General features: G+C 29.4%; 1 protein-coding gene and 1 long non-coding RNA gene across 2 annotated transcripts; one reads left to right on the top strand and one right to left on the bottom strand.

The window, feature by feature from the left end:
* Window positions 1-2,405: 2,405 nt before the first annotated feature.
* On the top strand, window positions 2,406-4,043 carry LOC145961762 (uncharacterized). Its single transcript, XM_083082225.1, has 6 exons — window positions 2,406-2,487; window positions 2,577-2,651; window positions 2,735-2,975; window positions 3,035-3,206; window positions 3,280-3,389; window positions 3,681-4,043. The coding sequence occupies exons 2-6, from the start codon at window positions 2,637-2,639 to the stop codon at window positions 3,920-3,922; spliced, it is 780 nt and encodes a 259-aa protein (XP_082938351.1). The 5' UTR covers window positions 2,406-2,487; window positions 2,577-2,636; the 3' UTR covers window positions 3,923-4,043.
* On the bottom strand, window positions 4,036-5,371 carry LOC145961763 (uncharacterized). The gene is made up of 3 exons (XR_014435698.1): window positions 4,949-5,371; window positions 4,557-4,798; window positions 4,036-4,379 (listed from the first exon to the last, which is right to left on the bottom strand). It is a non-coding gene; the product is annotated as an uncharacterized LOC145961763 (long non-coding RNA).
* Window positions 5,372-15,722: the final 10,351 nt, after the last annotated feature.

Here is a 15,722-nt window from a genome sequence, read left to right on the forward strand (position 1 = left end):
TGGGAATTTTTATAATTTACAATATACATTCAAATAAAATTTTATAAACTATATTCCGAGATTGTATCGGTAAATTGTCTTTGAACAAGTTAACGAAAAAACGTAACTTATTCACACTAGAGTATAATATTACAGTATCGTATATAGCAGAATATAAATCTAATAAATCTAATAAATAAATATTATTTATTAGATTTTTGTTCACAAGTTCTTTCAAATTTATTTGGATTTATGAATGAAAACAACAGGAAATCCCTCAAATCGATCAAATTAATAATCGTATCTTTCTTATAACGAAGCAGAGTTTTAAATTTAAATTGAGAAAGGTTTTTTATTCATAATGTAGAATAGAAATATTATAGAAATAGCATGCTCCAGGAATTGTGCCACATAATTTATTATTAAATTGAACATTAATAGTACATTAATAAAACACATTTATAAAGAATAATTTTTACACCATTTAAAATATTAAAAATATATATTAATATAACGCACTAATTTGCATTTATATACAAACATATTTAAATATTAATTATATTTATAGTAGTAGTTTTATAATATTAATTATACATAAAGTATTTTATTACATAGAACATTAATAATTTTATATTATATTAAAATTATAATTTGTACTATATTATTATCCATTACATTACATCATAAATATGTTACACTACATTAATATAAATATATGAGTTATATGTATTAGCAAGTAATAATTATTGCATTATTAAATACATATATTTTGATACATATATTATTAACAAAATATCTCTACATATATTTCACGATATAATGCAATCATCAAAACACACAATTCCATTTTTTACAACTATAATTACACCGTTACAATATGCGAAGAGAATATTGGATTATAGCTCGAACATATTTTTATTTACGATTATATAGATCTTTGCGGTTCTGCTTTGATGAAAATGTAACAACGATAATTATTTGACTGTATTATAATGTCATGCTGTTCAAACGAATAATTAGTTTTCGAATATATCCGTATGATTTTGATCATAGAATATGGATGTACGTTGAATTATTTATTCGTTTGTGCAAGAATTACATAAAAACAACTTAATGGCGCATGCAAAATAATATTTCATGTAAAAATGGAAAAGAGTTTAAACATAACAGATGACAAAAATATAGACAAATAGGGAAAGAAAGAAATAATTGAAAATAAAACTTTTCGAAAAAGAAAAAAAATAATAAGTAAAATATATAAGCTTAACAACGTATGTGTGTGTGTGTGTGACGGACAGAGACAGAGAGAGAGAGAGAGAGAGAGAGAGAGAGAGAGAGAAAGAAAAAGAGATAATTTAAATAATTTTCCTAATAACAATATGTATGAATTATGTATGATTAAAATTAAATTTAATGAAGTGCAAATTATCATATAGCTTTAGGTTAGAAGTTTCACTAAAGCACAGAGAAACATTAATGGTTTAACCTTAATACACAATGTGATTGCAATGTAAAAACAATATTAAAATGTATATCGAATAATGTACGAAAAAAATAAATAAATAAACTTGCATATTCGGTTTAATTGTTTAAAGGTATAATTTCATGGTGTCGCTTGTCGCAGCGATGAGTGGTCAGGTGACCAAATTTTCCTCCATTTTGTTTGCTGTTTTTGTCGCTAGCGATACCGCTAAAAAGTTAAATTCAATCCAACTTTTAGCGACATTTTTTCGTGCAATAATTTGTGAAAATAAATTTGAATATGGAACTGCAAGATGTAAGTACTATAAATAAATAAATAAATACAGATTTTTTTATATTTATTAATTATTAATGATTTAGTTTAGTTATTAATTTATTAATTATTATTTATTAATTTATTAATTATTACTTATTTTCATAAATAATGTGTGTGTGTGTGTGTGTGTGTGTGTGTGTGTGTGTGTGTGTGTGTGTGTGTGTGTGTGTGTGTGTGTGTGTGTGTGTGTGTGTGTGTGTGTGTGTGTGTGTGTGTGTGTGTGTGTGTGTGTGTGTGTGTGTGTGTGTGTGTGTGTGTGTGTGTGTGTGTGTGTGTGTGTGTGTGTGTGTGTGTGTGTGTGTGTGTGTGTGTGTGTGTGTGTGTGTGTGTGTGTGTGTGTGTGTGTGTGTGTGTGTGTGTGTGTGTGTGTGTGTGTGTGAATATATAACTTTTATTAGTAAACATATATATTTTTAATAAATATATACATTTTTTATTTTTTTTATTCATGTACTTTTGATTATGAATTATTTTATTTATTTATATTTTATTATATAACTAAGGTTAATGTGATGATATACAGAAGAGTAAAGATTGTTGAAATTGCGATAATTTCATAGAATTTTCAGATAGCTATTGTACATACTTGTGGAATATGTGAAACAATTATTAATGAAAAGAACATTCCGTCTCATGGTTATGAGGAAGCTTTTCCCCGGTTGTTTATTGATAATAATTTTTACTTCTATCCAGTAACAGGTGCAATATATGTGTGTATATATATATATATATATTTAATATTTGTTTCATCATTAAAAAGAATATAGTATTCTATTAAAATTTATATTATTATATGTAGATAATAATCACATTATTCGACGAAGCCTTGTCGACAACGAAGAAATTGTCTTGCCGGTTCATGAAAACAATCCAGGTAAATAGAAACTTTGATTGAAATCCTAAAAGTAATAAATCCTGCAGTAATAAATCTGTATTTTCTAATAAAATTGATTTTAGGAACTATTAAAATATTCGGCATCAAATAAAGAAACCTCACAGGGGGAAAATGAAAATAGATCACTCAATAAAAAAAATAATCGGAGAGCCAACGTAAAGTCGATTGAATTACGACGACGAAGAATTACTAATTTTATCCGTTCAAGAAAGAAGATCCCTTTGGGATTTTACAATTCCATTAGAGCAGCGATGCCAACGGCTGAAAAAAAAATTTGGGATGAAGTGTCTGAAATATTGGAAGGTTAAAAAACAGTATAAACATTTGTGATTGAAATATTTAAATGAAAATTTCTTTTACAGATAAACTTAGCGGGGAAGAAGCCAAAAAGAAATTTAAAAATTTACATGACGCCTACCGACGGATAATACATTCCGAAAATCAGCCCAATAAATCGGCTAGAGTTCCCCCTACAAAAAAATGGCATCATTATAATTCCATGGAATTTCAGCGTGTCTTATGCCTTATCAAAAAGTAAAAATTAAATGATATATTTTGATTATATATGTTTTCGAACACTTTCGACGTGTAGTTTTTATATTTCTAGAGGAAAAGCTTCTAATATTGATCTTGATGGTGATATGTCCAATAGCGAGTCAATAAATAATAGTGATGCAACTGGCGATGACAACGATCAATCAGAGTCAGAAGTAGCAGGTAATTAACTTACATTAATACTTGTCTTAAACAAAATGCGGTCAGGAAGACGCTCTGAATACTTTAAAGTGTTTGAATGACCAATTAGGTTACAGAAATCTTTACTCCTGGGACGTTTGATTGGTCAATCAAACGTCCAGAGCGTCTTCCCGATCGCATCCATAAAGTATAGGAATAAGGGCGCACTCACACTTGTCAGAAAAGCAAAAAGCAAAAAGCAAAAAACTAATAATAATAATAAATAATAATAATAAAATAATAATAATAATAAATAATAATAATAAATTTCAGGTATGCCAATTAAAAGAAAGAAGAGCTCGGAACAGCAGTCCAATGCACTGGAAAGAATTGTCGATTCGCTGAGTCAACCATCAACCCTATTTATATTACCGCCAGCACCAAAGTTTGATGACATTGATTCAACTTTAGCAGTTATTGGATGCAGGTTGAGACAGATGAGTCGAACCAATCAGTTAGATGCCATTCAGCAAATAATGAACCTAACGTATAATATACTTAAAGAACAAAATTAAATCTTATTAATCATTCCATTTTATTAGTCAAAAATGATAAACGATTAACTAATTGTAAGAAACAGAAGAAACTTTAACAGAAAACAACAACGAAAAAATTAACAATGATGAAATATGGAGGCATACTGTAGCTTTAATAATTGAAATTGTTTTTTCTATACTGCAATTAATTGGTCGCTTAAAAATTCTCTATTGGTTGACTAGGATACCAAATGTATTCTCAATTGTTCTTCTGGCTCGACTCAATCGATAGTTAAAAATATTTCGCTCGTCATTTAAATTTCCTTTTCCTGGATAAGGCCGAAGCAGATAATCCGTCAATTGAAAAGCTTTGTCGCCCACCAGAACATATGGTAAAGAAAATCCATCTGGACTAAGAAATTCTGGTGCAGGTACGTTCATTTTCTTCGAATTGAATTTTAAACCCATTTTTGAATCTCTGAAAATATCACCGTCACTGCGGCGACCATAAGCCTATATCGACGAACGTGAACATATATTGTGCATCACAGAGATTCCGAGGAGCAATATTATAATTATTCTTATAATTATAATAAGATGATCCTGCATTAGGTGGACACTCGAAGAAGAATGATTATTTAGGCATCAAACTTGTAATCTTTAGTAATATTACCTCAATAATAACATGTTTGTCGTCAATTGCTTCTATGCAATGATATTGAAATTCCATTTCTCCTCAAATTGTTTAGCAATGTGTAGCCACTCTTCTACAGTTTTTGATGGTGGAATTACTTCCTGACAAATAGAGTCCTAAATAGCATCGCATGTTTCACTTATAACATGGTTTATTGTCGATTCTTCAACGAGATAATGATACGAATCATCGAATGCATCGAATCACCAGTTGATGAATATCTAAATATAATTAAATAATATAATAACATAATCAATATTTAATAATATAATTAAATAATTAAATAAAATAATATTTAATATTATAATTAAATAATTTAATAGTATAATTAAAATTTAATAATATAATTTTTTTACTAAGGACAAACAAACCTCAACATTATGGATACTCGCTCTGCAGGAGATAGTGGTTCTCTAATCACAGTTTGTTTAGTGATTATAGGTGCCACTAAGTTTAATAATTCCTCGAATTGCGTAGCTGTCACACGATAATAATTCCGGAACTTTTCTGGTGTTAGTCTTGGCACAGATGCATAATAAAATCCATATTCATGTCGTCTTTCAAATAATGGATCAATCCAAAATCTCTTCTTTTTATATTTTTTTTACATTTAAACATTCATTAATGCATACAGCTGCTATTAATTTTTTTCGCCGTCGTTCCTCTTCATTTTTATTGTAACTAATCGCGGCAAGTTGACAAATCCATTTATAACATTTTTCCTGATACGACATTTTGGAATATTTATTTTGCATAACAAAATCAATATAATCATAAAAATTTATCGTTGCTCTATTTACACGAGCGACAGTTCAAATCAGAGACATTTGAAATCACGTGACTCGTTTGTCGCTGAATATGAGCGACGAGCGACACCATGAACATATATCTTAACGTTACAATCACAAACGTTTATATATTACTAGACTGCTAACTCCCTAAATTTTGCTTATATAAAATATCCTCGCTTGTTATGCACTAACGTGACCTTTTCTGCGCATGCGTCAAAATAAAATATCAATTTTCATTTATTTTGTATTTTAATCTTTTTTCTTATGATTTTGTGATACTCGCAAAAAATACGAAAAAAAAGGGGATACAAATGTGCAATTATTGGGTGTCAAAGCACAATTAATGGAAAAGAAAAGAATAAAATTTCTTTTTTTAAGTAAGTATTATATTTTGAATACCCCAGTTGATAATAATTAAAATAATACATATATACATACATATATATGTATGTATATAAGTTCGTTTATATATTATTTTTATAATTATTTTTTTTATTATTAAATATTTTTAAAAAATGTGATAAATTATAATACATAATAAATAAATACATAATAAATAAATTAAATAAAAACATTTTATAAATCTATAAAAAATTTCATGTTACAGTATATATCGAACAATATTTTTTTATTTTTTAGAATTTATGTACATAATATATAAGAATATTAATATTTAATATTAATAATTACATATATAACACAATTTATATATAACATTTTAAACATATGTATGTACATATGTATGTATAAAATGTTATATATAAATTGTGTTATATGTAATTATTAATATTCTTATATATTATGTACATAAATTCTAAAAAATGAAAAAATATTGTTCAATATATACTGTAACATAAAATGTTTTATATATTTATAAAATGTTTTTTATTTATTTTATTTAATTTATTTTTTATGTATTTATTTATAAATATTTAATAATAAAAAAAATAATTATAAAAATAATATATAAAAGAACTTATATACATACATATATATGTATGTATTATTTTAATTATTATTACTGTGAACTGGGGTATTCAAAATATAATACTTACTTAAAAAAAGAAATTTTATTCTATTCTTTTTCATTAATTGTGCTTTGACACCCAATAATTGCACATTTCTATCCCATTTTTTTTTTTGCGAGTGCCACAAAATTATAAGAAAAAAGATTAAAATACAAAATAAATGAAAATTGATATTTCATTTTGACGCTTGCGCAGAAAAGGTCACGTTAGTACATAAAATGCGAGGACATTTTATATAAATAAAATTTAGGGAATTAGCAGCCTAGTAATATATAGAAGTCTGTGCGTCTTATACACAAGAAGTTAGCAGTCTAGTAACATATAGATGTCTGTGGTTACAATCGATGCGATTATGGCCGTGTTCCGAAATTGCTGCCAGTTTACTGCCAGCACGGAAAATATATAATATACGTAACGTGCACTATAGAATTTGCAGTACTGGCAGTAATTTCGGAACACGGCCTATATACATGCAAAGAGAGTGCTCATATATTTAAATGGAACAACCATATACATACATTTGGAAACAAATATGAGGTAACCGTTTTAGGAACAGACGGCTATCAAGGTTCACCCATCTTAAATGCACCAAATTAAACTTTTGTTTGCTTGACCTCGCAGTGACTTCTAGTGTTTTGTGACACCTAACGTTTACGACCTTATAAACAATGACATGTTCATGAACGAGCAATGTCACGCTGTCAAAAAATAAAATCTTCCAATTCTTTTAATGACAAAACTATGATTCTATACTTACAAAGAAACAGTTTAGATTAATAAACAAAAAAAAACAAAAATATTAAGCTGTGTGTATAATATGTACACTTTCAATAACCTTGAAAAATAATTACCTTAAAAAATTATTATTTTGATATTTCTAAATTTTTATATATTTCATTTTCTGAGAGATTTATTATATTAATATACTTTTCATTTCTTTGCAAATAACTTTCTTAACATACTTTCTTTGCTAATAACTTCCCCGTAAGCAAAATGTTAGCAGTATGTCGGCAGACTGGTAACAGATTTAATCAAAGTATATCAGCAGACTGACATCAACTGCGTCCTCATTCAACTTATATTCTGCTGACAGAGCCTGCTCACAGAATCTGACAGCAGATTGGTAGCAGAAATCCAGCAGGATCTGTTAACATGACTTGACGCTCGATTGGCGGCAAAAACCGAGCAGAATCTGTAAACATAATCTGACAACAGATTGTCGGCAGAAATCGAGCAGGATCTGCGCACGCAATCTGATGGCAAATTGACAGCAGAAACCGAACAAGATTTGGGCTTACTTATATTAATGTTATATAAATGCAATAAAATTGATTATTACAGGTGCTAAATAAGAGTATTATCGGTGAGTTATCGGTTAATTACAATTTTTTCTGATATGACATAATGTATAATAATATATGTTATATTGTAATTATTCTCACATAACGAAGGACTAGTTCAATTTAATTAAATTAATAATAAAGTAAAAGTAATTTAATTTATAAAACGAGATATATATAATTTATTTAGAATTAAATTCTTGCTTTATGCTTCAAATAGGCAGTAAATGAATAATTTACCATTTATTCTATTGATTCCAATCAGTTTAATATTCTGAATCTCATCTGCTTGTATCAGATGTCAGAAATTAAAGTGATAGAAATAGTTACTATATTTTTGATCTTTTATTAATAATCGCGACTTTATATATATTTTTGACAGAGATTTGATTGCGAGAAAGTATGTCACATAGCGGTAAACGAAGGAACTATCGAATCATGCAAACCCTGTTCTGCTTCTGCCGTCAATCTGCTATCAGATATTGTGTGCGCAAATCCTGCTCGGTTTCTACAAGCAATCTGACATCAAATTTCGCCGCACAGATCCTGTTCCATTTCTGCCATCAATCTGCCGTCAGTTACATCAGCAGGCTCTACTCGGGTTCTGCTGACAATTTGATATCAAATTTCATTGCGCAGATCCTGCTCGATTTTTGTTACCAATCTGCTGTCAAAATTGCGCCGCACAGATCCTGTTCAGTTTCTGCCATCAATGTGCCGTTAATTATATCAACAAGTTCTGCTCGGTTTCTGTTGATAATCTGTTGTCCAGTTATGTGAACAGATTTTGTTATATTTCTGTTGACATTCTGCCGACATCACATAATATATCAGAACCTGCATCAATTCTGTAATCTTTCTGTCGACAAAAATTTGTAACAGATTACCTGACAAGATCTGCTTTAGCAGACTTGGCTATTGGGGTTTTGATTAAACAACAAGCGCCAACTCATATCTTTAGAACATTACTTAGAATGTGTGATGACCTTGATGAAAATAAATGTAAATATTCGCATAAGATAAACCCCCGCAAATATCATTAACATATGTTGTCAGAAGAACAGTCTCGAGCAAAAATTTGACCTGTCGTTTATTGTTTACTAAAAAATTGTTCATAAAAAATATGGCCATACACACAAAACCAACATTTCACTTATCTATCTTTTATAAAACATAAAATCCAAAATATTTGAATAATTGATTGCAAAATTATTACACACTATCAATTTTTACGTACACTGAGAAAAAGGAATTGTTGAATTAAATAAATAACTTTAGTTGACTTCTATTTTGTTAATTCAATGCTAAAATTGTCTAAATAACAAAAAATGTGTTTTAATTAACAAAATAAGTGATTGAGACACTTGAATCAATTAGTTGAATGGGTATAGTTGCATGAACACCATTATGTGTTACTGGAACTAAAAAGATATGTTGAATGAACTGAATCAAAATCTGAGTAACTGCACATATTGTTAAACTAAAAAATTTGGAAAAACAATTTTGATGGTTTGAAACAATCAAATATTCCATTTTATTAATCTTGTTCGCATGTTACGATGAACTAAATCTTCAGTTAGATACAAGATATATTACAACTAATAGTCTGAACTTGATGTAACGAAATAATGATTTGAGAGAAATCATAAAACAATTAAATACAATTTATACATTTAGTTAATTGAATCAATTATTGTATTGAATTTTCTCGACATTGTTGTATCATTTCAAGACCAAAATTAATTGAATTAAATACGATAATATTCATATACTTCCACGAGCTTCACGCCTCGCCTCTAGATGGCGAAAAGGAAAACGCCTAACCCGAAAGTGACATTCATCTAAGACAGTAATATAAGGCCGCGACACAGGTCCCACGAATCACAGCTTACCGATTAAAGAGCGATAGCCGCATCTCCTATAGCTTTTGCAAGGAGCTCCAGAGCTCCATGTAATTAAGCAAACGGTTAATTTTTTTTTAATTCCATCATATATGTATCTATATACAGAGAACATTAAATCGATCAAGTTTTTGAGAAATGACATTAAAATAAAAATTTAGTAGTTAGCTAACTTGACGAAAAATTATTCTGTTTTTAATGGATATATTGTCATAAGGATTATATATTCGCTCAAAACATTGAAACATATACACAGAAGAACAACTCATTTACTTCGCCCAAACAGATTTCTAGTTCTCACTATATCCATTTCAGTTGATCTAAAATAATATTTAGTTTAATTAACTACTTTTCATTATTTCAAACAATTATGTAATCTTATTATTCGGCCTGTATATGCTGTTGGCAGCCCGTGACCGCCGGATTTAGTTAATTCAACAAAATTTTCAATGATTTTACAAAATTTTTTTCTCAGTGTACAATCAATTTTTTTATTTGATTTATAAATAAATAAACATTTAATATTTTAAATTGCATAATTACTATAAAGTTTTTTCTTGAATATAATGTTTTTAAAATATAATAAAAAAATTCTAATTTTCATATACAGGGTGTCCTAGACCACCCGTACACCCCTTTTCTTTCAAAAACTAAGCATTTTAGAGAAAAACGTTTTCAACAAAAATTGTATGGTTTTGAGGGGAACATAAGATGGTGTCATTGGTTTGACCTTGGATGGCATCGTTAAGGTGAGGTCAAGGACACCTTTAATTTCTTAAACGGAACCACCTATTTTTTATTGCATATTCTTATAGCTTATGTCGAGAGCTTTCCAAAACACTGTAATAAAGTATTTTTTCATCAAGTACTTTTCGAGTTATAAGGCTTGAAATAATTTCTTAATTTTACATAAACCATAAAATATCTAGTAAAATATTCATTTTTCGATTATCTTACCTTAATACTTTTATGTACAAAATAATGAGAGGAATCGATTGGTGTAAAGAAAACACATAGATTTTTTTAAGAAAAAAAATGTAATTGTTAATTGCAAATTACATTTTTTTTTCGAAACAATTTTGTGTTTTCTTTACACCAATTGATTCCTCTCATTATTTTGTACATAAAAGTATTAAGGTAAGATAATCGAAAAATATTTTACTAGATATTTTATGGTTTATGTAAAATTAAAAAATTATTTCAAGCCTTATAACTTGAAAAGTACTTGATGAAAAAAATACTTTATTATAGTGTTTTGGAAAGCTCTCGACATAAGCTATAAGAATATGTGATAAAAAATAGGTGGTTCCATTTAAGAAATTAAAGGTGTCCTTGACCTTACCTTAACGATGCCATCCAAGGTCAAACCAATGACACCATCTTATGTACCCCTCAAAACCATACAATTTTTGTCTAAAACGTTTTTCTCTAAAATGCTTAGTTTTTGAAAGAAAAGGGGTGTACGGGTGGTCTAGGACACCCTGTATGTATACATATAATGTTTCAAAAATATTTATTATAAAAGTATTATAGAAATATATTATTATAATTTTAAGTATTTAAGTAATAAGACATAAATATTTTTTTAATATGTGCGTTACATCATACAATAATTTAGAATAAATCCTATTGGAAAAATATAAAAAGGACAAGCAATATATAAAAATAATACATCTCAAACACATACATACGCAAATGATAAGTAATTTATAAATTGCTTACGTATTACTCGACATGATTTTCTAGAACTTTTTAGTACAACAGTACGTGCTAACAATCTATCACTTAAACCGACATACTGTCTCTTTTTCTCTATAATCTTGTTTTAGGATCAATGCCAAGCATATAAATAACACTCCTATACGATATATGACATAGAACTAAACTTAAACCGAAGAGAACTAAAGAAACACAATATTCCTTAATGAAAAATAAATTAATATGTTGTGAATTATTTGTATGATGCTTCAGAAAAGAGAAATTTATTAAATAAATGTATAATTCACGCCGTTTTTTAAACGAACATCCGTAAATTGAACTCGGATTGAAATCAGATAGTATATAGCCACACATATTACTAGCGATTCACGAATATACATATATTAATCAAATATGTCAATCTAATAGAAAGCAATGCTTTTTTTATGACTGTTCTAGTCAGTGTCAACACTCTCGTGTTCACTCTGCAGTTTCGTGTATTTTGTTCAGTTTACAAGAGCTTTATGTTTGTACAAGATTCGTATTATAGCACAAGTTCGTATTGCATACTTGATCGCATGTGGTTTTATTGCTCGCGACAACGCCTCGAGATGACTCTGGGTCGCGATGACGCCTCGGGATACGAACCCGGATCGCGACGACGCCTGGGAGATCACTCGGGTTGCGAGAATTGCCTTTTACCTTTCGAATTCGCTTTAATAATAACTTGGTTTTCGCTTGGTGTTCACACTGCGACTATTTCCGCCGTTGACCTCCATCGACTCCCGGAAAAGCCGAAGTCCCCGATTCGTGGGCCGTTGGGCCGTAGGGCCGCCCATCGACGAATCGACAACGCGCACGCATCACGAAGACCGCGGAGGCCGCGGACGGAAATTACCTGCGTGGAATATTCTTTGACTGTCGTCTCGAATTTCGCTTTTTTGGTAGGCATTACGAAAGCCTAGTCGTGCACGACCTTTTTATATTATGCCGCAATGTTATGCCGCAACAATGACATCAAGTAAATTAAATTTGATAATTTCTATATTGTTATAAATTACAGAAAAAATTAATTCATAATTATAATTTAATTTTTATTAAAAGAAAACGCTGTTTACTCATATAGTAAGCGCAAAATAATTTGTGTGTACTAGTGCGGGTATGCGCGCGTGCGTGTGCAAATATTCGCACGAATGCACACGAGTGTATATATGTTACATTTCTCTATATAAATATATGTAAGAAGAAGTATAAAGAAATAGACATGTAGATATATAAGAAAATTGTGCCATGTGATTTATTATAAAAATCAAAGATTATATATGAAATTTACAAAGATCATGAGTTTCAAACAATTAATAATATATATTTAAAATATTAATAATACATATTAAATTTATAATAACAATTTATTATATATATATATATATATATATATATATATATATATATATATATATGTATGTATATATAAATATTAAAGAATTGTAATATGTTTCATAAATTTTTAATTTTAGATGTTATTTAAATATTAATATGCATTATTACACATATTATATATCTATAATAAAAATTTGATTCAAGATAATAAAATTAATAAATATTAACAAATAAAGTTATAAATATAGAACAAATCAAATACAATTTATAAAATAAATCAGAATGCAATTTAAATTACATAATACATTTTAGTACATTAATAATATAACGTCAAATATTGCAGATACCTTCTCATTTAACATAATTACAATTATTCATATAATATAACATAATTTAATTATAATTATTTATATATTATAATTATGAATATAATTTACACTTTACATTACTTCATGTTAATAAGGAAATAAATACATCAGTGAATTGCAGGCTAAAATGAATCCTTGCAAATGCACGTGCATTTAATTATATATTATTAATGCAAGCTTAAATAATGAATCGATAACTATAAACATTATAAAAAGCTATTTGTAAGAAAGATATATAGATGTATTCACGTCACAATTGTTATTTTCATTAAACGGTTATTAATGATACTATACAAAATTCTGAAAATAATTCTGTTGACTTTTGATTTCGATAAAGCGCGTTCGTATCTTGCTTTCAATAATTAAACTAAAAAGCCGGATTTCCTTCGTCCTAACGTACCTCTTATCAAATATTTTTGTTCCGTCCCCCCCCATCCTCCCATGAATTCTTACAAGCGAAAGTTAAGATCTTTTATAGGTTCTTGCCCTCATGAACAGCACCCCCTTCCCACATTTTCCTTTTCACCCACTCCTCAACCTCCCTCTCATACTCCTTTTAATGTACATATTAATCCCAAGAATTTTCACATGAAAGATAATTTATCCCTTATTAATTCGGTTAATAACAATTGGCTTGTAAATTTGTCTAAGACCGATATTCCTCAGGAAGTTCAATCCCTCTTACAATTGGGAGAGAAATTTTGTTTGCGTTCCCTTCCTAATTCGCAACATTTTGTATTCGATTTCATTAAAAATATTGAACATAATATCTCCAGTTTGGATCAGGAAACGGCTAACAATATTAGATGTTTGTCAGTCCAGACTCTTAATAAATGTCTATTATCTCCTCCTCATTTTTCAGATTTGGACTCTCGTTTGCTATCCTTAACTAAAATTACAAAAAAATTCCTTTCTGACCATCCTGATATCATTGTCACAAAAGCTGATAAGGGGAATGTAACTGTTTCTCTTGATAAGACCGAATATTTTGACAAGATGCATGACCTTCTATCAGACCGGAACACGTACATGGTAGTGAACCGCGACCCGACGAATAGAGTCATCTCCCAGTTGAGGGAGTTGTTACAGCGTTGGCGTAAAAATGATTACATCTCTAACGGTACTTATAGAGCGCTATTGAGTACAGATGGGATCTTACCACGTGCCTACGGACTGCCAAAGATCCATAAGAAAGATTGCTCGTTACGTATCATCATCTCTTGTATTAATAGCCCTCTTTATTCGCTAGCGTCTTTCCTTCACAACATGTTAGACAAAAATTTACCTAATCCGAATAGCCATATTGCGAATAGCTTTGAATTGATTAAAAGACTTAACAATGTGTTCTTAGATGATTGGTACGATTTGGTCTCATTGGATGTGGAGAGTCTTTTTACTAATGTTCCATTAGATTTGGTTATTGGAGGAATTGCTAAAAGATGGCATTTAATTAAAAACAACATCAACATTCCTTATAAGGAATTTTTGATTTCTTTAAATCTTATTATGGACTCCACCTACTTCCAATTTGACAATGTCATATATAAACAGATTTTTGGCACTCCCATGGGATCTCCTCTCTCCCCGATCTTAGCGAATATTATTATGTCTGATTTGGAAGACAGAGCAATTTCGTCTCCTCCTGTTTCCCTTCCCTTTTATGTTCGCTACATTGATGATATTGTTCTTGCTGCTCCTAAACAATACATCCAACATATTTTCCAGGTTTTTAATTCGCTTCACAATAGACTACGGTTTACCATTGAATATTCAAACAACAACAGTATAAATTTCCTGGACACAACTATCATAATCAACAATAACTATATTGAATTTAATTGGTATAGGAAACCGACTTTTTCAGGAAGATTTCTATCATTTTTCTCACACCATCCTCTGTCACATAAAAAAGGAGTTATCATTGGATTGACTGATAGAATTTTTAAACTGTCACATCCACGGTTTCATAATGAGAATTTTTCTTTTATTATTTCGACTTTATTAGGCAATGGTTATCCTATTAAATTTATTTTTCACACTATTTCTCAAAGATTAAAGTTTTTAATCTCTGACGTGAACAATAACGAAACTGCTCTCACTCAATCCTCCTCCTCTCTTATTCCTTTCTTCACCATTCCTTTTTCCTCAAGTTTTCCAAGAGGTTTTGTTTCCAACATCAAGAGTTATGCGAACAGAAGATTGGCATATACAGTCAATAACAAATTAAAATCCCTTATTAGATTGTACAAGGATCCGGTATCTAAATTCCACCACGTGAATGTCATTTATAAAATTAGTTGTTTAGACTGTGATGCTTCATATGTGGGACAAACTAAAAGGAGGTTACTGACCAGAATTAAAGAACATCATTCTGATATCAATAAATCTTCTGGTTCTCTCTCAGTTGTGTCTCTTCATAGATTGAACGGACATGAGTTTGATTGGGAGAATGTTTCCATTTTGGAGGAGGAACCTAGATATAAAAAGAGGTTAATTGCTGAGATGTTACATATCTCTGGTCAGAACCATGGCCTTAACATTCAGAGCGATACCGAATTCTTGGATAAGATGTATTTGCCCATTATAAAAAATGTTCGCAGTGATTATTTGAAATTTTTCCTTCGTTCTGTCTTCTTTCC

This window comes from Camponotus vicinus, unplaced genomic scaffold, assembly GCF_025532165.1.
Source record: "Camponotus vicinus isolate PSW18456_S1 unplaced genomic scaffold, iyCamVici1.0 SCAF_11, whole genome shotgun sequence".
NCBI classification, from domain to species: domain Eukaryota; kingdom Metazoa; phylum Arthropoda; class Insecta; order Hymenoptera; family Formicidae; genus Camponotus; species Camponotus vicinus.